We start from the raw sequence: 21395 nt of genomic DNA, 5'->3' as shown, positions 1-21395 counted from the left end.
ATCCTCATGCTTTTGTCTGCTCTCAGTTCTGAAAATTCTTTAGTCCATATATTTCAAAGCAGTGTGCTTAAAACCTGCTTATCACGGCTATATTTAATCATTATCGTGGACAAAAGCTGAGGGAGTCTTGAGCCCATAATCTTAGTCCCAAAGATAACGTATTATCTGTTCACCATTAGTAAGGGCACTGACAGTCTGTTGCATTAGCACTCTAATGGCCTGGAACTGCTTGGCCACTTGCTGACCTATTTCTGTGAGCAGGTTGTGAAATGCACCCCTGAGGGTTCAGTATTTATATTATCATTAGAGCTAGAATGACGCAGCAAAGCACATGGCCAGTTTTCAGCCTGCGGTGCAGAGACTTACTGTACGTAAGCCCTGGAGTGGCACAACAACAACAGAGCTCAGTGCACAGTGCACACACGGAAGCATTGTGCAGCTATTTCTGTTGCATGTCTGTCCAGAAAAAAACTGTGTGCATTAACACCAATGGAATACTGATAAGTCTTCTGATTGTTTCCATCTTGTTCGTTTTTTACCAGCCTGAAAGTGAAAATAGGTGTGTGCGCTGGATGTGTTTGTAATTCGGTTTGGCTCCTGTTAGTTTCCAGCTTTTACCTTTTGTTTTTTTAGGGTTTTTCTTATGTGTAATAAATGTGGATCATTGTGGAACCATTGTCAGGAACAAATTTACAAAGTTTTCTGAGTCACTGTCATGTAAAAACCCTGTTTAAATATGTAGCAAAGTCTCAAACAACAATTTAGAACATTTTTAATACATTTAGCTTTTAGTTATTTAAGAGCACAGTATCATTGCACTTTTGTTTTATTTATGTCCAGCAGTCATTTTATTCCTGCTAACTAAAATTGTTTTTCTAATTTTAGCTCTTAAGAAATATTTATAACCTTTAGAGCTTGAAAAGAAGGCGACTGGACTTCTTTCAAAGTCCAGAACTGAAGAAGCCTCATGAATGAGAGGTGAAACATCTTTAAGTCCAGTCACCTTCTCTGCAAGCTCTTAAGACTACCATGACCTGGATGACTGAGAACCTACACAGATATGTTATACATAATTAATCCTGCTATTAAAAATAGGGATTTGGCGTGTCTTCGAGTCTGAAATGAATGCAGTGGGCAGAGTATAAGAACTCACTGCCAGCAGGGTATGATCGCTTTTATTGTTAGATAATATAATCCCATTCTTTCAATTGAATTTAACCACACAAAATCAGATTGTGATTTTATTACATTACCCTATGGAAATCTATCATCAAATGTCCAGTAGAGTTATATTGGACATTAAACAGCTGTTGCCTTGCCAGCTCCATTCAGTCTGTGTGATGTCTGATTGTGCCCACGTGCAAATAGCTCGGATAATTGCCCGGTGGAGTCAGAACAAATGAGTAGATGTCACGTGTCCTGCTCCATACACTTGATCCAGGTTCTCCCTCGGCTAAATCAAGCAACCTGATTCCCCTGACATTGTTCATGAGTGAAAACTACTATAGTTTCTGTGTTTTGTTTATTATAAGACATTTTGCAATGAGAGTTTAAAGTTCCGTAATTCCACTGAATTCATATATTTTAGGATATAATTGTTTACAACTGACATATAACATATTCAAGCAACTGTTAAGGTCTCCACCTACCCCATCCCTCCCAGTGTGCTTTATTCAGTGCTCATTGGTCCAACCATGCTTAATTTTTAACTAAGCCTCTGTTTACCCTCAGCTGCAACCCCTCTGGTGCCCTTAAATCTGGTACTATAACCTATGCAGACTGGGGAAAAATAATAGAACAAATAATGGAAAGCAGAAAAAAGCCAAACACGTATGGACAGGATACATTTGGATTAAAATACAATAAATTTTAAAAATTCGTGATGTTTGTTAGAATAAAGAATACTATGTATTGTCTATGGATAAAAAAAAGAAAGGATGATGGAGACTATTAGTTGAAAGAAGTCAGTACAGGAAAAAAACATTTACAATTAAAGTTAGTTCAAAGTTAATTTGGTATCAGGGCACCCGGGGGAGAGAGAAGAAAATGTGTAATCTGAGACCAGCAGCATGATGGTTTCAGTCAGCCGCAAAACCCACGAGCCAGTCCCAGTAGAGTAGTTAATTTACGTTTGATAACTGACCTTCTATAATTGTGTTTTTTTTAATTATTATCTAGCCATAATGTATGCAAATTTGTGAGTACAATGACTCAAATTAGTGGGATGAGGCTTGACTGTGATTCTGGATCAAAATCCTTCTAAAAAAGGTTTCATTAATAAATACCATGCGAGTCCCGTCTTTTGTCAGGGATTAAATTTTAATTATTGTTTTCGCTCTCTGATAGGAGTGGAGTTTGTTGTGCCGAGAAGCGGCTTCTACTGTAAGCTCTGCGGACTTTTCTACACCAGTGAGGAAACTGCAAAGACCACTCACTGCCGCAGCACGGTCCATTACAGGAACCTGCAGGTACAAACTGCACGACGGCACACACCTCCTTTCTTTTATCCAGTAATTATATGAACACATCAAACTTTTATGGCGGGAGATAGTGTATCTGACATAAACCCGTGTTTGCTGGCATTCCCGCATGCCCATAAAGTCGATCTGTGTGACGCACACTCCTTACTGAGGGATTCATTAGGCCACATCAACTGTGGCCTTAACGAAAGATTACACCAGCTGTTTTCAGCCTAGTGAGTAATCTCTTTGTTCCACAGTCAGCACGTGCATATTATATTAATTTGCCTTGCCTTTCTTCACATGAGGCTAAAACTTACTTTTCATTTTTTTTTATTAAGTATGATTCTGTTCTCCAAACAGGTTCAAAATGATAAAAATGAATGATCTTCATATTTTAATTTAGCACTAACCCCACTGCAGAGGCTGTGTTACCGATTAATGCACTGAGCAAATGATTCATTAACACCTGCGACTACATTATTTGAAATAATCTTTTTGAAAAACAGACTTCATTGCTCTCAGAAAGATGTTCTTCACAAAATTTTGTTTGGCAGACATAACAGATATTAAATAATCACATAGCACAAAGACACTTTTGGCAATAAATAACTCTATAGTTTGTTTATTACGAGAAAGTTTGCTAATCCGAGTTCCTGAAATGTGAGGATTTACTTTTCTAATGGGCGTTAGTGGCTTGACTAATCGTTTAACCCATTTTCTAAGTTTTCATATCATAATAGCTCAAATTTAAATTACAAAAAAAAAGTTTTTAACAAATTCAACAGATCATAATCATAAATTGGAATCTAACATAAATATACAGCTTGCTGTCACGTCCTAGTGCGCACACATACGCACGAACATAGGCATCGCATGTAAACTTGCGACTGTATTAGGTTTCCCGTTATTGGCCAGTCAGCACCGACCCATCTTACATTTCCCTCGTCCTTTGCAGCACAGCTGAAGCGAGGTCGGGGAGCGTGTTTCCTTCACATTTGATGCATTACATTCCAAGGAGGAAAAAAAACAGTTTTAAACAGTTGTGCTGTCTGTCAAAGCTCCGTGTGTTTAGTAGTTTGTTTTGTTTGATTTTGTTTTGATTCATGTTTTACTCTTCTCATCTCCAGACAGTACAAAATAAATGATTTAAGCCATCGTGCTGACACTTCTCAGAATGAGGCTGGATTTTTCTATCTGCATGTAGATTACTTTAATTTTAATGACTATAATGTGTCCCTTCATAAAGTATTTGGACCACCTGGGATTATATCAATCAATTGTGAAGTGCTTTCCTGTAAAGGGTGTCTGAAGAAAAAAAAGCATGGATGGGTGTTAGGGTGCTGGGGGATGTTCTGGAGCAAGACTGACCCATGAGACGACTATCACACAACTTGCAGAGATTAAGCAGGTATCTGCTTTGATTTTTTTTTTTTAACAGAAATACCTTTCCCAGCTGGCAGAGGTCAGTCTATCGAGCGTGCTGACCGAACCTCCAGCTGCACAGTGACGATACCTCGACCTCTCACCTGCTGCAAAACGAACATCAGAGGAAGGATTTCCTAAACGATCCTAAAGCAGGGATAATGTATTACATGGAACATGCGGACAAATACAAGAATGCTGATGTTTATGGGAGAGCAATGTTTGAATGGCGCAGGCAATAGAGGCTTTCAGGTTTGTACATACATTAAGTGAAATGTATAGTAAGGTTTTAAAATTTAATTTCAATTTGATCATTTTTCTTACAGTTTTACTTTAATGGTTTGTGTGAAATGAAATTAAGTTATATTGTTGGAATAAAAGTGCATTTACATTTATCTTAAATTACCTAGAAAAAAGTCTTTTACAGTTTGTGTTTTGAATTTTGTCTCGTCATCACTGAAACAACCCGGACAGATTTACGTCTGCTAAATTACTTGAATATGTTGGGTATTAAGTTTATGATTTTTTTTTTTGTTACAGAGCCTGAGAGCTATGTGTATTTAAGAAAACTAGACAATAACAAAAAAACATTTGTGGCATTTGGTTTTTTCACTTGTGACATCATTAGTGAGGATGTTTTCTTCATCTGCTTGTGTTTTATCTTCTCATACGTCTTTGCGACGTGAGCTCTCAGGGCCACTATTTTTTCCCTCAGTTTAAAGACTGAGGCAGATTCTCAGGTTTATTGTTCTTGTTAAACAAATTTCACTGTATAAATAATAAAATTAACATTTTTATTTATATCTGAGGCTGTTTTGAGGGTTTTTTTCCCCCTTTCCCCACATGCGATTGTGAACTTCAGTATCCGTCAAGGAAAACTATACGTCCTTTAGATTAATAATGTTTCAGTGATACAAAAGTGATTTTCTCTTTTATGTTGAATGTAATTCATAGGACAATCCCAGTCATATTTGCCAAGACATGTAATGCCTTAGATATGAAACTTCAACTGGACCATGTGTTTAACTTAAACATGAACTGTTTCATGTTACGACAATTTGTTACGGAGGGATTATCAAGCTCACACTCTGTTTTTGTATACTGTGAATACTGATCCTGTGACTTCAGCAATAGTATTGTTTTTCTTTGACAAACTTTTCATGATTTTTTGATGGAAAACACTTGAATAAACATTGTGAATGTCTCAAATTAGCTATCTTTCTTTCTTGAACAAAAAACAGATTTGATCATTTTGCTTTAACAGCTTTTTGTGTGTGTAATAACCTTGAAAGGCAGTGCTGTGAAAGAGCTCCACCAAGTGTTGAGGCAAAAAAATCCCACTACATCCATGTAATTCTGCAATAAATCTACTGCTGTAAACAGAAATGTAAAACTCAGAGTAAGTTTTTAAATGCAGATGCACGTTTTTTATTTCATCATTATTTGTTTATTGTCATAAATTTGAATCTGCTGATTACTCACAATATGCAAAAAATGTGTCAGGATTGCAATACTTTTGATTGACCTTATCATGAAAATGTTGTAATGATAAAATGAGTTTATTCACATACAAGGTTTTCAGAATTTTAGTCATTCACTTAAAATACCAATTTTAAACATGGAAGATGGGTTATGTACCCCACTTTTCAACTACATTTATTATTATTTTTTAAACATTAAGTGAAATTATAATTAAATTAAATGTCAGCCTTCCCAGTGTAACTGGTGTTAACATACAAAACTTTTTCTTTAAGTAATGCATCATCCCTTTATATCAATAGGTCTGGAACTAGAAACTGGAAGTGAGATATACAGTACGTAATAAATTTATTAGACCACCTGACATTAAAAAACCCCAATAAAAACCAAAACACATTTTTAGAAATCTGTCACAGTCTTGTTTAAAACTAAAAATTATATTGTTATTTATTAGCCATATAAAATGAATTCATGTTTCTACACCCAAATTTGAGCCAGAACAAGTATAACATTTAATCACTAGAACAAATGTTTATGTTCAGGAATGAAAGTAAAAAACTGTAATATCCTCATCAAAAAGTTATCAACATGCTTTAACGATTTTTCTGCTTTTTTTAAATGTAAATTTGAAAATCCATGGATAACAACAATACTTATATTTGAGCATTAAAAATATAATTTCAGTTAAAGCATTTGTGCACACTGGTGGACTAACCTTTATAGAAAGATAAAAACATGATTTTGGTTATTACCAGTACTGTTAATTTAGGGTAGCTGGGTGGTAGTCCATTAACTTCATAAGCACTGTAACTTGCTGGCTTTTAAGTCTTGCTGCTGAATTCTAACTTTACTCTCAGCAAACTATAATTTGTCTTTTACTGATTCTGATATTCAAGCATTTCAACACACATATTATGTCACTAAGATCAGTCTTACCAAAATCAGTCCTACATTCAGTCCATTTGATTAACAGAGTAAATGTTTTGTTTTGTTATACAAGCTCATGACAAATATAAATATCAGAGATCGAAAATGTAAACACTAAATATAAAATAGAATGCACTCAAAGTGTAATGTTAAATTAAAATAAAAGTATTAAACTTAAAACATTGTATAGAGAGGAATTATAAAGGAGGAATTATAAATGGGAATTATAAAGTTTGGTGGTCACATTTTACTGAATGTGCGAAGGACTCTCCAATACTGACTGTAACTTGGATAGCTTCCTCCTTTCTGAAGCCTCTGTCAGACAGTCAAGCTCCACACCCAAGACGGTACTGGCATTCGGATTAGTTTACTGAATCTGTTATCTTCCACCACATTCAGCCTAATGCCCCAGCACACAACAGCACAGAGCAGTGGTTCCCAAAGTGTTTTTGCCAGGCCCCCCTTTGTTTTACAAGAAAAATGTTCGAATGGCAGATAGAGACAAAATACTGTTACTGTTAATCTGACTATCTTCAGGTTTTACACGCTTACATACACACGCAGTTACTGTCCCTCCATTTAGAAAGGCAGAGGCGTCACGGTGTAATTATTTTACATATAGTTGGGTTTTTTTTCCTGTGTAATAATATTCAACATTGCTGTCAATACATTTTTCAAAAAATGCCTCTCTGTGCAAAATGGGTTCAAAAACAAAAACAGCTGTGGGATACTGTTCGTCCGTGATTTGAACCGGGGGGAACAAATTACGGAAGGATCAGCCTGATATTATTTGAATCCCACTGTAACTGCATAAAGAGCTAACATGTCCAAAAATGTCAGGAGTAGTTTTTACAAGAAGTGTTTGTGAACTAAAAATCAAGAATGTGGGATACTGTTTGTCCGTGATTTGGAGAGCCCAGCGCGTGCTCCCGACGCAGGGAAAACTAATTTTGCAGAGGACACCTACCTTGGCACTTGTGCAGGTGAAGCCAAAGGGAAGATGCTTCACCATATTTTCTAGTCTTTGGAAGGAAGTTGGTTTGGAAACATATTTGGCGATGCTTCATCTCCTGCTTTGCGTTTGTGTGGGAGCCCCGTCAAAAACCTGTCTATTATGCTAGCAGTGTCCAAGCTTTCTTGTTTTGTTTTGTTTTTCTTTTCATACTGCGCCCCCCCCTCCCCGCAATGACTCTGCGCCTCCCCTAGGGGGCGGGCCCCACACTTTGGGAACCTCTGGCATAGAGCATGGTACTGTCCAGCACAAACTCATAAAAGATCCTGAACAGCTGTAAAAGGAGCTCAGTCATCTCTGAAAATAGAAACAGAGGCCTTCTGTGTTTTTAATGAAGTCCAGTTTATTGTCATGAACATCACAGTACTTGTAATCATTTACTTTCTCCACAAAGGTGTTCGTGTCTACCACATCCACAACCACTTTTAGTGTTTGCCACATTCAGCTGCAGATGGTTTTGCTCACACCTTGTGACCAAGTTGTCCACCACAGCCTAATGCTCTTTTTCATCACTCTCTCTGATACATAGTGAGGTTGATGAGGAAGAAGGGCCATTTAACGGTAGAGAATTTATGTATATTTTTCCTGTCAAAAATAAAGATTAAGGGTGTTGGTGGGGAAGGTGCAGTGGATGAATGCTTAGGTTTTGCTTAAAATGCAGTGATTTGTTTTAGAAAGTGTGTCATTAGTGTTACTAATAGTAAGACACAGTGGTCGATAATTAGCATAAAAAGTGAAATTGAATAAAGGAATGCTTTTGATTTGATTGAAGATATGTGGGAGTTATTTTGTTAAAATTGGCCTTATATGTCATACTTTACATATGCCTACATGCTGGTTTAGCAATTAGTGATGGAATAAGCAAAGGTTTTAGCACCAGCATTTCAATATTCTTCCTCCATTATTGATTTTAGAGGATTTTGGTGCAAATAAAATACCTTTTTAAAAAAAATACATTTAGACATATATTTTAATCTTTATTTTAGAAAATACAAATATAAATGTATAAAGTACCCCACAAAGAGTTTATATTTTAATATATATAATGTCTTGTCCTAGGCTATCGATAATGTAACATCAATAAAACCATCCCTTTATTATTATTTTTAGAAACCTGGATGTTGCAGCTGCCAGTACATGCCATTTTTGCCAATAAAGGACTTCTCTGCATAGAAAGTGCAGCTCCGCGACATCGCCGACAGAGGGCAGCACTTAATAAGGCACACGGACCTCACAGAAATTGCGAGAAGGACATCCGTGTTGAATGCTGATTGGCTCTTCCTTTAAAAAACCTTCCCCCCAGCCAATCAGCAAAGGAAAAACATTGGCCTAAGTGCCAGCGTTTCCTGTAAGTAAAACAAAAACAACAGTGTTCGTGTTAGAGTTTGGAGCTTGGACACAGCAGACGGTCGGGGATTTTTCTGTTGTTTTTTTTTCTACTGCAGTGATTTATATGACAGCGTAGATAAAGATATTAGGATTTTATAAATGTATTTCAAGATGGAGACCGAGCTCGCTGACTGTGCAATTTAATATTATGTTTAATTGACGTTCGGGCTTCGAGAAGAAGAGCTAGACAACAGTTAGCGATGCATGAAACGCCTACAAAAGTGCGGATATTGGACGGTGTGGGAGTTTTATTCGTTGATACGCGCACTGAGATAGATTTTTCTCTGTTTATTTAAAGTAGTTACATCTCCTAGTCGTGAATATTTAAGCTAATGTAGCGTTAGGCATTGTTTATCAACAGTGCGACTTTGAATGAACGGGGGGGAGGCGTGGTGTTACTGAATCTTGTCTGGGCATGTTAGCGACACATAAGGTGACAGTTTCTTGTTCATTATTGCAGGTATCGTTTGAAATTCTGTTTTTGCGCTGTTCTGCCGCAAAAGCCTCTTTTCTACTGTAAATCATGGCAGCTGACTGCGAGGCCTGGCTGAACGCAAACCCCGTGGGTAAGTGTGAGCATTCAGAGCCCTTTAAGTATTGTGCTTCATCAGCTGGATAGGATGTGGGGCAGTGGGGTTTTTTTTTTTCATGCGGAAGTGGGTGAAAGTATGTTATCTTGCACTGTGTACAGATTCGGTGACTTTTCCCCCTCCTCCTCAGCTGTATTCTGTGTTTATGTGCAGATAGAAATTAACGGCACGCATGCATATTGTCAATCAAATCAAACCAAACACGAACTCACCACAATTTTCTCTTCTAAACCAACAGAGGAGGTTGGAGACCTGAGTGACTCTATTGTATCTGGGGAGGAAGACAATGGCGGTTTCATTATCTCTAATAAAAATATTAACAACGAGATCAATGGCAACTGGGTGGCCTCCTCTAGCAACAGCATCCATGAGGCACGTCTGAAGGCCAAGGCCAAGCGGAGGCTGAGGAAGAACTCCTCCAGGGACTCTGGCAGGGGGGACTCGCTCAGCGATAATGGAGATGTGGTTAGGGGAACTTCAGTGGCACCCACAAGTCCCAAGAGCAAGCTGCTGGACAGAAAGTCCCGGCTCGGGAAGGGCAGAGGCCTCCCAAAGAAAGGTAAGAGCATATTATTAAATAAAGAAGGTAGCACAGTTGTAACCAAAGCACGGCCGTTATCAAAGGCATGTGAATGTTTATCAAAGAGTCATTTGTATTTCAGATTCCACGACTTCAAAGGGAAGGTGCTACATCCACACATTCATGTAGTGCTATCATCCATTCTTGTTTTTTTTTTTTTTTTTTTTTTATGGAAGCCATAAACCAATTAACAAGTAAACAAATGGCTCAGACTCACTTAAATGCATCCTTTTCCCCCCCCTTACCATCTGCTCAGCCAAGCCTTTCTGGAAATTTCCAGGCTACTTTACAGCATGGTGAATGCCCCCCTTCCCCAAAAAGAGCATTGTAACATAATCGTTCGTTGTATCTAGTTTTGTTGATAGGTGGTCTAATTTTTTTCAACAATCTAACAATTTTGTTGTGAAAAGGTTAAAATAAAAACAATCCTGGTACGATTTTGTGTATAACGTACCACAAACTGCTTTTGTTGTTGATATTAACGCACAGGATGTGATATGAATAGTCCATCTTTAAGATGACTATTGGATGCACAGGTGCTGTTTAAAGGAGTCAAACTCGAAGTTACAGTCACAAGGCTTATGGAGCATCTGATTTCCTGTGTTTTTGTGGGGGTGTCAAGCAACATTAACGCTATAGATAATTATGCTGTTGAAAATATCATTTTTCAATCAGCTGGAAATGTTGCATAATGGCTTCTCTGACCTGCCAACTCTTTGCCTCTTGTATAGGTTGTATAGATAATTGTTGATATATAAGTAGATGAGAGTTTAGCAAAGTGTCAGCATTTTCCAATCCTCCGGCCACCTCTCGCTGCAGATCTTCAGTGATGTCAGCATACAGTTCTCGGTTACAGTCTGCGTCCCTGCAGACTGCAGTACAGTTCAGGCACTTGACTCTGCCCATGGGCATGTCTAGTTTCTCCCAGTGCAGCGTCTGCTCTCCTTTGTTTCTTTTCTTTTTTTTTTTTTTTAATCTCGATTGCGTAACAGAACTGCCACACTATCAGAGCCTGGCAATTTGAGCTTGTAGCCTTCCTGCATGAAAATTTTATGCATTTAAGGTTTGAAAAACATTGAAGAGGGTGTACGCAAGTGTAATATTTAAATGCTAAAGCTTGGCGGTTTTCACAAGCAAGGTGGACTCTGCTAAATATAATGACATGTCACATGCCACATACTGGGTGGGAGACTAATGGAGGTTTTAAGGGATGTCTCACAAGCTGCTTTGGCATTCAGCTTCTTAAACTGTCTGCAATCTGCCAGTGCTGACCTCAGACCTGGCAGATGTTTGCTGCTTGTGTCTACACAGAAAATGTAGCCTGGGCAGCATGTTGGCAGCAGCTTCAGTTCTCTGCATGTAACTGCATAGGCAGTATTTAGCGAGTAGAAGCCCATATACAAACACTATGATGCATGTAAAATACAGGAACTTGACTTTAAAGTGGAGTGACATGATTTTTGGATTGATACAAATTAGGCAGACAGATGGATTAAATTTAGACTAAATGCTAATAGAAAAACAAAAGTATTTTCCCTTTTTTATCACTAGATCCCCATTTCTTAAAGGAGGTTTGTACTCTATGACCAAAGCAAGTGAGGAAGCGAATATGGATTCAGGAAACATGCAGTAAATGAAGTATCAACAGCTGTTTTAGTTCAAAGTAGAGCACCAAATGCATTTGACGCTTTAATCTTATGACTAAATTCAGTCCTGTTGTCAAACCTGTTTGTACACTTGATAAAGAAACAATGAGATTTGCCACTACATGGCTTAAAGGAACTAGTCTGGCTGTCTCAAATGATGACAAATCACTGGTGCGATAACAGTCTTACAGCTTGTGTAGTGTGGATTTAATTAGACCAATGGTTAAAAATGCTAAATCAGATTTCAGATAAGCAGTTGAAGCTCTTATCATTTGTGAATGATAAGATAAGATACCTTTATTAGTCCCACGAGTGGGAAATTTCATGTTAAGGCTGCCAACCTATTGCACGCCGTCTTACACTCCGACCATACATACATTACACAAAAACATCACATGGGGAAGACAGGTCAGAGAGGTCACGCTCAGTAGCTCTCATTACCCTGCCCCTCTTATGGCTACTTTGATTTTTTTTTTTTTTTTATTAAAGATGCTATGTTTCAGCACAGTGCCTTTAAACACTGCTCATTAACTTTGTTTCAGTGGGCACCATGAATTGAGACTCATTCAATAAAGCTCAATAGAAATACAAGTTCCAGGTAGTCGAGATGTGGGTCACTAAAGCTTTTAAAAAAGAAAAAGAAAGCACTTTGACAATGTCACGCATCACAATTCACATTGTCACTGCCCTTTGTCTCCAGGTGGGGCTGGAGGAAAAGGTGTATGGGGCAGATCTGGTGAAGTTTATGAACCAGAGGCAGTAGATGAAAGAGACCCCAACTATGATGAAGATCAGGTAATTGTTGTGCTGACATCACCTGGATTATTATTATTACCACAGGCTCTTCTGCAAATGTAAAAAAATTATACATGTTCCACAAACAAGTGTTACTGAAGTGCGATTCTGCTTCGTCAGGAAAACTGTGTGTATGAGACGGTGGTCCCCCCGTTGGATGAAAGGGACTTCGAGAAGACGGTTACCCCCATAGTGCAAGAGTATTTTGAACATGGAGACACAAATGAAGTAGCGGTGAGTGTTACCAAGTTAATGTAGATGCATACTGGCAGTTGAGGTGAGCTACTCTATTACAGAAGCTGACATCAACACACTATAAGAAAAAAAATAAATAACTGATATTAACACAACCATGAAGTCTAAGACAAGTTGGTGTCCTTTTCCATTTCCAGGAGCTGCTTGCAGAGCTGAACCTGGGGCCTATGCGGAGCGTGGTGCCCTCACTGGCTGTGGCACTGGCCCTGGAGGCCAAAGCCAGCCACCGAGAGCTCACCTCCAGGCTGCTGGCTGACCTTTGTGGGCCTGTTTTGTCCCATAGCGACATGGAAAAGTCATTTGACAAACTCCTCAGAGAGTTGCCCGATTTGGTCCTAGACACACCTGGGGCTGCTCAGGTGAGTGTTGGGAGACAAATGTTTGCGTACATATTCCCCAAATAGCAACTTATTCTGTTTGTGTGTTTTCTAGTTATTTGTTTCTTGAGGACATGAGTCCAAACTAGGTCTGTGCCATTAATAAAACTAACTTCCATTACAATTTTGGCTTTCAGTGATAATTAGAGCAAGATAATTAAGATAAAACAAGTGGTAAAGGACATTTAACAAACTGACTTCCTGAAGCAGAATTTTTCAAGTCAGTCCCTTTAAAGAAGATAACAGTTTTAACACTTGTCAGCTAGAAGTATGCTTTTCGTTTGAAGTGTTAACATAGCTTGTGGTTGAGCACAGGGGAACAACGCTGTGGGGTTTTTTCTTTTCTTTTTTTTCTCGTGTGTTGGTGTGCGAGAGAGAGCCGGTGTGTGTTTTTTTTTTTTTTTTTTTTTTTTTTTTTTAGAGCTCTTTCCCTTTCGGCCTGCACAGACATGAGATCTGTGGCTATTGTCTAAATGCACTCGCAAAAAGCAAGCTCAGCAAAGGACACTAAAAGGGTTATTCTGCGTCCTTCCCCCTCTCACCCCTCCTCTCACCATCTCATTGGGTCTCACTGGTCATTTCTGTCCCACTCTCCCAATTCTCATTGGGTTTAAAGGGGCATTATCGTAGCGCCCTGCCCCCACTTCCTTCCCTTCACGCTTTCGCTCTCTCAGTTTCAAACACAAGTGCGCACACGCCCCCTTTCTCCTCATATGCCTGTCGGTCTAGACACAGCAGTGGGTCAGCTGAGATGTAACTGCCTCCTGTCTGTACAGGAACAATGAGTAACAGTGAGCCCTGGCTTTGTGGAGGCCAGAAGAGCAAAGCCAGCTCTTTCACGTGCTCACACTACTGTAAACAAAGAGACACGTGCAACTGAAGCAACAGTCAGTCATCTGTCCAGTCAGTGTTTTTGTGGGGCCTCCAAACTGAAGCTTGTAAACTATGAATAATCTTATTGTTGCAGGCTGTTGAAAGCCAACTTTATTCAGGCTGAAAATATATGACCAGTCAATCATATCTCCTGATTTAGTGGGTGTGCAGCTCTAAGAAACAGGAACATGGTGCAAGAGTGTTTTAGATTATTTATGTTTTTTTCCCTTCTTTATATCTCTTTTTTAGTTGGTGGGTCAATTCATTGCACGAGCTGTAAGTGACCAAATATTGTCCAAGACCTACATCGAAGGCTACAAAGGAAAAGTTGACTGTGAATATGCAAGGTATGTCGTTCTTGGACTCCACCAGAATAGCTTAGCATGATTCACAGTTCCAGATAATGCTGTCTGAAACAAGGAGTTTTTAGCCTTTCTCCCTTTAAATTATCTCTTCCAATTTGCTAGCGATAGCAAACAGGTTTGTGGCAGTAGGTAGGTGGGGAGCTGTTGGCCTGGTATTACCACATTAGGACCACATTCTCTGCCATCAGAAACAGAGTGATTAATCTGGCGAGCCTGAAGCTTTTGGCTCACAGGGATTACTTGTACATACACTGACCTCATTATTTTAAACGTTGAGCATGTTAAATATGAGCACCCAACTATAAATAATAATGAGAAGCATAATAATTTCTGTTGAAAGGATCAGGGTAGAAGTTAAGTTTGTATTTTAGCTATAGTCATATGTACTTAAATAATGAAAACTGTATAGAAAATCTGTATTTCAGATTTTGGTTGTCTCAAAGTAAATATTTTACAAATAATTTCTTTGGGTTTTGCCCTTGAGCTCGAATAAAATGATATCAAAAAGGATTCAATTTTTTCTGTCTCAGAAAATTTGTATAAATTTCTTGAAACTCATAATATTTGCATGTTGTAGCCTATGTAGGATAATAGTTAGGATGGACCGTTGGATTTATTTATTTATTTATTTTTTCCTTAAATAGAACAAAGATGTCCAAATCATAAACTTTGTTTTTAAAAAGTTCATGGAGTCAAAAAGGAATAAAATTTTCTTTTGTGTTTATCACAGAAATTAAAGATGTCCTCATATAGTCAAATCCTTTAGCAATAAAATGATTTCAATCCCAGAATACGCTGCTTTTATTATATTGCTTTAATGGTTAGTTACATGTTTCTCTGCACCATTTGCATTTTGAGAGATCGGGGTAATTATAGCTGTTGGAATAATGCAATAAGTCAATGTGATTCATGAGAAAAGAGGATTTAGTTTAGCCTTGTGATCAGCTGTTCTTGTTGTCCTCAAATTGGAGAGCAGCAGGTTAATACCAACAGTATTGTTTGAAATGTTTTTGCCAGTGATCTGAGGATGCTTTCAAAAACATTGCCATTTATATTGTTTATCTAGAAACTGAATAAAAATGTGCATTTATAAAAAAAAGGAAAACAAAAAAATATCTAATCAAAAATAAAATGTTGGGATCATAGTTTGCTTTTGAAAGTGCACCAGTTCTCACAGTGTACAAGGTGTTTGGGGCAGGTTGGTTGAATGAAGCCTGTCTCAGTGCCCGTGTTTGTATGTAATCCCAGACTGACTCCTGGTTTTTGTGATCAGGGCTCTGTTGGGATTAGAGCATCTGTTGCATGACTCCTTTCCCTTAAAAGTTTGTGCTACATATTGCCTGTCCAAGTTATATCTAAGAATGCAAATGTCCAATTTTCCTTGCTAGCTTGCTGTTTGGATAAAAATAGATGGAGAGTAGAGCATTTAAAGTTCCCAGTGAGGAAGTGTGCATCATGTGCGTTGCCTCTAGCATGCTCTACTCGGGCACCACCTCTCTTAAACATTACAAGCAACTCTCCACAACAAGGAGAGAGAGTTTAGGTTAAAGTTTTATAAACCTTGTGTGTATCGCTTTCTTCTCAGGGCGGCTCTAGACCGAGGAGCCGTGCTGCTGAAGATGAGTATGGGTGGGCTTCGCATAGATAGCCAGTGGGGGACAGGTGGAGGCCAGCAACCAGTCATACAGCTCATCAAAGAGGTAGGTTATGTAAAGCAGAATCCAGTACACTCTGAAATGAAAGCAGTTTTTCTGAATTGTAATTGGTTCTTATTATAAAGCTTGAATGAAAGTGAAGCAGCACTGTACAGTCTTCAGCATCTATTGGGAGGGGGAGTTTGCAGAACTTCTTCCTCAAACGCAAACCGTGCCATGTTGATGAACCGGTCCTGCCTGGTCTCATTGTTTTCAAAATAGCAGTCATGTGTTCGAGAAACGTTAAGAGGTCTAAAAGGAAGGAACTGTTGAAGTAAAAGTATCAAAAACAAAACCCTTTTTAGAACTTTTGAGCAGTTGTGTGTAAAATATTTCGGTTTTCATCACTTTCAAGTGAAATTGGATAATGCTTCAAAATAACAGATCATACTTTCATGATGGTAGTAGACCTGCTTTTTTTTTTTTTTTCTTTGTGCAGCTCTTTTTTGCAGTATGGATATTGCCATAACAAAAATTCTCATTTGTATTCTGTCATGCCAGATGAACCTTCTTCTGAAGGAGTACATCCTATCTGGTGACAGCAAGGAGGCTGAGCGATGCCTCAGGGATCTTGAGGTTCCCCATTTCCATCACGAGTTTGTCTATGAGGTAAATTCATGGCTACGCTTGATGTAGTAGCAGACACGTTAAATGCAGTCTAAATGTAAAATGTTATAAAACTACTGAAACATTTTATCTGTTTGGAGGGGATTTCTTCAGCTTTACACCCTTACTGTTGTATTGTGTGGTCTTCAGTCAAACTGCTCCTGGTACTCCGAGTATTAACACAAGATTGCAAATTTTTCTATCTCTGTGTATCGCAGGCGATAGTGATGGTGTTGGAGTCTAATGGAGAGAAAACTTTCAAAATGGTTCTGCAGCTACTCAAGTCACTCTCTGTGTCCTCCATCATTACTGTGGACCAAATGAGAAGGGTATGGTGCCACCTGGTGTCTGAATTATGCACTACTCTTTGTTGTTTTTTTGTTGGGTTTTTTTTTTTTGTAGCCAAAGGGTTTTCTTTTTCTTGTAGGGCTACCAAAGAGTTTACATGGACATCGCTGAAATTAACATCGATGTCCCTCGTGCATACTTTATCCTGGAGCAGTTTGTTGACAAGAGCTTCGGCATGGGAATCATTGATGTAAAGTTGAGGGATCTCTGTCCCTGTCGGTAAGCGCACTGGTTTTCACACACATCTGACACTTGCCTCCAGAGATTCGCTTCTGTTTTTCTTAATCATGTTGTTGCTCTGATCTTCTCTCAGGGGCCGTAAGAGATATGTCAGCGAGGGAGACGGTGGTGTTGTCAAACTTGAAAGCTACTGAGAAGACTTTCTGTGTGCCAGATTACCCCAAAAAACATAAAGCTACTTTTTTACTTGCATATTTTTCAAAGTACCTGAAAATGGTTTTTCTCCTTTCTAATGGTCAAAAGAAGGTACATTTCCAAAACTGAGGTGAGGGTAATTTAAAAAAAAATGCACTTGTGATTGAAACTAAAGTAGATCACTCTCTCCAAGGTGTTTCAATATAAACATTTACATAAGCTAGCTCTTAAAGTGCCACACCTCTCCGTGTCAGTCATTCCATATTGTTTTGTACAGTATTTTCTTGGTTTCACTGCCACTCCTTTTGTGTTTTCTAGAAAGCAGTGTTTGTATCGACATGACTGGTTTGTGTCAAGAGCTTTATAAAAATGTATTAAAAATAAAATAAAATAAAAGGGAGTTTGTTGGTTCAATGCAATACTGGCTTCCTAACTAGCTGCTGTTTCTATGCTGTGCTAGGTTTTCAGTCTTTAATCACACACACATCCGTGGCATGAGTTCTGTGCAAAAATGAATACCGATCAGGTAACTTCACAAAGTGGTGTGTTAAAAGTGTTTATTTTTATATTTGGGGAATAAGGAGTGTGAGAGACACACCCTGATGCTCCTTGATTGTTGATTAAATCACTATGAAATCATTTCATCTGTTTTTGTCTGTTTAACACACAGTACTAACTGCATACTGCAACTTAAATAAGCAGTTATCTGAAAGATATAATCATAATAATATAACACTTTATAGTACATAAGTAGCTCACTACCCCTACTGGCAAGTAACAGATGTAATCTTTGCTAATTACATGTCGTAGATCATTCAATAATAACTACAGAACAGCAAGACTTTCAAAAGGGAGAAGGAGGGATTAAACACACTGTTTTTAAAACTCTGTAAAGCCAGATTGCCTCCAAGTCCATACAAATACATTCCAGTGCTTGGAATCAGTGCGTTTGCTTGATCCATCTGAAGGATTTTTTCCAGTTTAGGCATTTCTGTTTTTTCCAATCCTCCACTGGGTATCTACTGTAGTTGCTCCTTCATTGCCAGTTCCTGTTGTTTAACTGCCTCTTGAGCCTCCATTTGCATTTTCTCCAGTTTCTCAAGGGTGACTGATTTGAGTGGGAGCAGCTTTGGCTTACACAAAACCATAGTAGGGACATCTTCCATGGAGAGCTGTCCTGTGAGGTGGGGGGGATTAAAACAATCCACAAATGATTAAATCTTAATTAATTTAAGCATAAATGAAAATATAATGTAAAAACCTAGCATGTGTGGTATTTCTCACAAAAGTCTGCAGCACATTAGCTGTGAGAAATGTTCTCTTTACACTTTAACCTTTATAGTACTGCAAACAGAGCTACTGTTCTATTTAAAGGCGTTTCAAATATACGATGCTACATCTATAAACTTCTTACATCTTTTCAACCACTCCGGATGAATTCAACAATATTTTTGATATCTGGTCAACTAGTTACCAATCTGGCATCTTACACATCTGATTGTGAGCCACTGAACAGCTTGTTCTTACTAACAAGCAGTACACCTTTAACTAAAGAAATGCAATATTGTCCCAAATGTTGACCCCAATTATATTTTTAAGCCAGAAAAGACTTTCAGGAGAGACCACAGAGCGTATCTTGATTAAATCTCCAAGGTATTGTGAAATTTCAGTTCAGTTCACGTGTTGTCTTGAGAGCCACAAACAAACTTTTGTAACTACTGCTGTCCACATAGCTTTGGTACAAACCTTGTTTAGGAAGAACTTCTCTGAATATTGATTTGACCTCTGGCATGGTGTCCTCTGAGTGCTCGCTGAAAGGTAAGCATATTTGGACATTTCACTTTCTCAACTCAACTTTTTGACACATATTCATAAATTCCGAGTAGTTTTAGCATCATTAAATGCTCTCCGCTCGAGATTGAATGCAAAATTCAAGGAGCCTGTTAGTTTTATAGTGGGTATTACATAGTTTATAATAAACTGGTCAGCGGTTAGCCACAGGTCAGTACACAGTCGCAATAGCAGCAGCTACTCTGTGATGCATTTATAAAATCTGGCTATTGCAATATGCTACATTTTCACCTTTATTCAGTGTTGTGCTTCAGGGTACTTTGCACCTAATGAACAACGTCGGCCACTTTTATATAGAAACTTTTGTTCCTTGGCTTCAAAGGCATAAATGTCTGAAAATGTACAAAAACAACACACTGCGTATGCTAGCTACACAAGCTCAGCTCCAGCTAAACTAACGATACCTTTGCTTTTAGCGAACGCACTCTAATCCAAAGACACTATGTCTCACCAATGCACAACAGTAGAAACAAATCAATACTATTCACCCACACGGGCATATGTAAAATGGAAATCTTTTTCTCACCTTCAGCACCAGGTAAAGATTACAGTTGTCAAGCCAACGCGTCCGCAAGAATCACGTGATTTTCTTCCGTTGTCTATTTAATTTGAACAGTGTTTTACTGGCACCTACAGGCAGCTAGCAGAATAGCAAAACTCAATAACTTTAATAATGTTTGACCCTATGAAGCAGGCATTATAGGGTCATTGAGCGTCTCACGCTTCACTTTTTTTGTACTTTTATTTTTGGACAGAACATGTGTGACAGTGTAGCTGCAAGGAGCAGAGGTAGTTGAGTTTAAGCATATTGGAGACAAAGTTAGAGAGACAAGACTGCTGCCAGACAGGAGGAAAGAAAAGAAGACCAAAAGGGGAAGACCAGAAGATTTGTTGATGTAGTGAGGGAGGACATAATTGGTGTGACAGAAGATGATGCTAGGCATGATGATCCACTAGTGAACCATAAAGAGACCAGCCAGAAGAAGGAAAATAATTATTTGCAGTGCACTTATTGCACTGATATAGGTTGGTAATGTCTCTGTATATGTAGAGAGATGGCTTCTGGTTGGCTTGCAAATAACTGAAAGTGTGTGTTGCGTACTCACATTTTTAAACAAAAAATATTAGATCTGTCGGGGGAAATTACTGCAGATGAAAAGCATTATTTCACCTTCAGAGTAATTTATATATGTTTCAGTGGGATATAAAAAATGAGTACCTTAAAATACAATTTTGAATGAATACTTGACAGCATTATTAGTTTGTAGTATAACCACTCTCAAGTACGGATGTCATGGTTGCAACAAATATATAGGTGATTTTGTCCGTGCATAATCTCTTTCTTCTTATTTCCACTGATATAATCTAATATTGTTATAGGGTTTTTTTTTTTATTGCCACAATGATCATGAAGTGAAAATATGATCTAGAATGATCTACTCTCACTTAGGATCTATGCGAAACTAAAAATATTTCTAGAGCTTAACAAGTTGTTTGTTATATAAAACACAAAAACTCAACACAAAAAATGTTTGGGATCTTTTATACACTGCTCAAAAAATATGAGGGGAACACTAAAACAACACAATGTAACTCCAACTCAGTCACACTTCAATGAAATCAAACTGTCCACTTAGGAAGCAACACTGATTGACAATCAATTTCTCATGATGCTGTGCAAATGGAATAGACAACAGGTTGAAATTATAGGCAATTAGCAAGACATCCCCAATAAAGGAGTGGTTCTGCAGGTGGTGACCACAGACCACTTCCCAGTAGCTATGCTTTCTGGCTGATGTTTTGGTCACTTTTGAATGCTGATGCTGATGGTGATTTCACTCTAGTGGTAGCATGAGATGGAGTCTACAACCCACACAAGTTGCTCAGGTAGTGCAGCTCATCCAGGATGGCACATCAATGTGAGCTGTGGCAAGAAGGTTTGCTGTGTCTGTCAGCGTAGTCTCCAGAGCATGGAGGCTCTACCAGGAGACAGGCTAGTACATCAGGAGACGAGGAGAAGGCCGTAGGAGGGTAAAAACCCAGCAGCAGGACTGCTACCTCTGCCTTTGTGCAAGGAGGAAAAGGAGGAGCACCCTGCAAAATAACCTCCAGCAGGCCACAAATGTGCATATGTCTGCTCAAACGGTCAGAAACAGACTCTATGAGGGTGGTACGAGGGTCTGACATCCACAGGTGGGGGTTGTGCTTACAGCCCAACACCGTGCAGGACGTTTGGCATTTGCCAGAGAAAACCAAGATTGGCATCTTCATCACTGGCGCCCTGTGCTCTTCACAGATGAAAGCAGGTTCACACTGAGCACATGTGACAGACGTGACAGAGTTTGGAGA

General features: G+C 38.6%; 3 protein-coding genes across 5 annotated transcripts in view; 2 read left to right on the top strand and 1 right to left on the bottom strand.

Annotated features, from left to right (window-relative positions):
* rbm20 (RNA binding motif protein 20) overlaps positions 1-5199 on the top strand; it is a 53168-nt gene extending 47969 nt beyond the window's left edge. The window contains exons 13-14 of one of the 2 annotated variants that reach the window (XM_039613091.1): positions 2347-2468; positions 3901-5199. In XM_039613091.1, coding sequence (XP_039469025.1) covers positions 2347-2468; positions 3901-3969 — 191 coding nt within the window. In that variant the 3' untranslated portion in view covers positions 3970-5199. The remainder of the gene's footprint in view (positions 1-2346; positions 2469-3900) is intronic. The other variant, XM_039613092.1, reaches the window with a different exon arrangement.
* Positions 5200-8626: 3427 nt separating this feature from the next.
* pdcd4b (programmed cell death 4b) lies at positions 8627-17834 on the top strand. Of its 2 annotated transcripts, none has more exons than XM_031727448.2 (12): positions 8627-8710; positions 9152-9257; positions 9520-9840; positions 12208-12302; positions 12423-12536; positions 12695-12916; positions 14057-14154; positions 15758-15872; positions 16368-16475; positions 16691-16801; positions 16900-17039; positions 17134-17834. In XM_031727448.2, the coding sequence occupies exons 2-12, from the start codon at positions 9215-9217 to the stop codon at positions 17192-17194; spliced, it is 1428 nt and encodes a 475-aa protein (XP_031583308.1). In that variant the 5' UTR covers positions 8627-8710; positions 9152-9214; the 3' UTR covers positions 17195-17834. The 2 variants fall into 2 exon arrangements, with proteins under 2 accessions (XP_031583308.1, XP_039469736.1); XM_039613802.1 differs by lacking the exon at positions 8627-8710 and adding an exon at positions 8905-8928.
* bbip1 (BBSome interacting protein 1) lies at positions 17739-19641 on the bottom strand. Its single transcript, XM_031727450.2, has 3 exons — positions 19573-19641; positions 18942-19006; positions 17739-18372 (listed from the first exon to the last, which is right to left on the bottom strand). Exons 2-3 carry the CDS (start codon positions 18985-18987, stop codon positions 18215-18217), a joined length of 204 nt encoding a protein of 67 aa, XP_031583310.1. The 5' UTR covers positions 18988-19006; positions 19573-19641; the 3' UTR covers positions 17739-18214.
* Between the last annotated feature and the right edge of the window lie 1754 nt (positions 19642-21395).

Source organism: Oreochromis aureus, linkage group 6 (assembly GCF_013358895.1).
Source record: "Oreochromis aureus strain Israel breed Guangdong linkage group 6, ZZ_aureus, whole genome shotgun sequence".
NCBI classification, from domain to species: Eukaryota; Metazoa; Chordata; class Actinopteri; order Cichliformes; family Cichlidae; genus Oreochromis; species Oreochromis aureus.
Note: the sequence above shows the minus strand (reverse complement) of the source record. Positions and strands in the feature narration are given on the sequence as shown.

Bases quoted from the DNA above. Each gene is read 5' to 3' on its own strand.
- pdcd4b (XM_031727448.2), top strand. From the start codon at position 9,215: ATGGCAGCTGACTGCGAGGCCTGGCTGAACGCAAACCCCGTGG. The intron at 12,303-12,422 runs GTAATTGTTGTG...CTGCTTCGTCAG, and splicing joins CCAACTATGATGAAGATCAG to GAAAACTGTGTGTATGAGAC. The intron at 17,040-17,133 runs GTAAGCGCACTG...ATCTTCTCTCAG, and splicing joins AGGGATCTCTGTCCCTGTCG to GGGCCGTAAGAGATATGTCA.
- bbip1 (XM_031727450.2), bottom strand. From the start codon at position 18,987: ATGCCAGAGGTCAAATCAATATTCAGAGAAGTTCTTCCTAAACAAG. The intron at 18,373-18,941 runs GTTTGTACCAAA...CCCACCTCACAG, and splicing joins AGAAGTTCTTCCTAAACAAG to GACAGCTCTCCATGGAAGAT.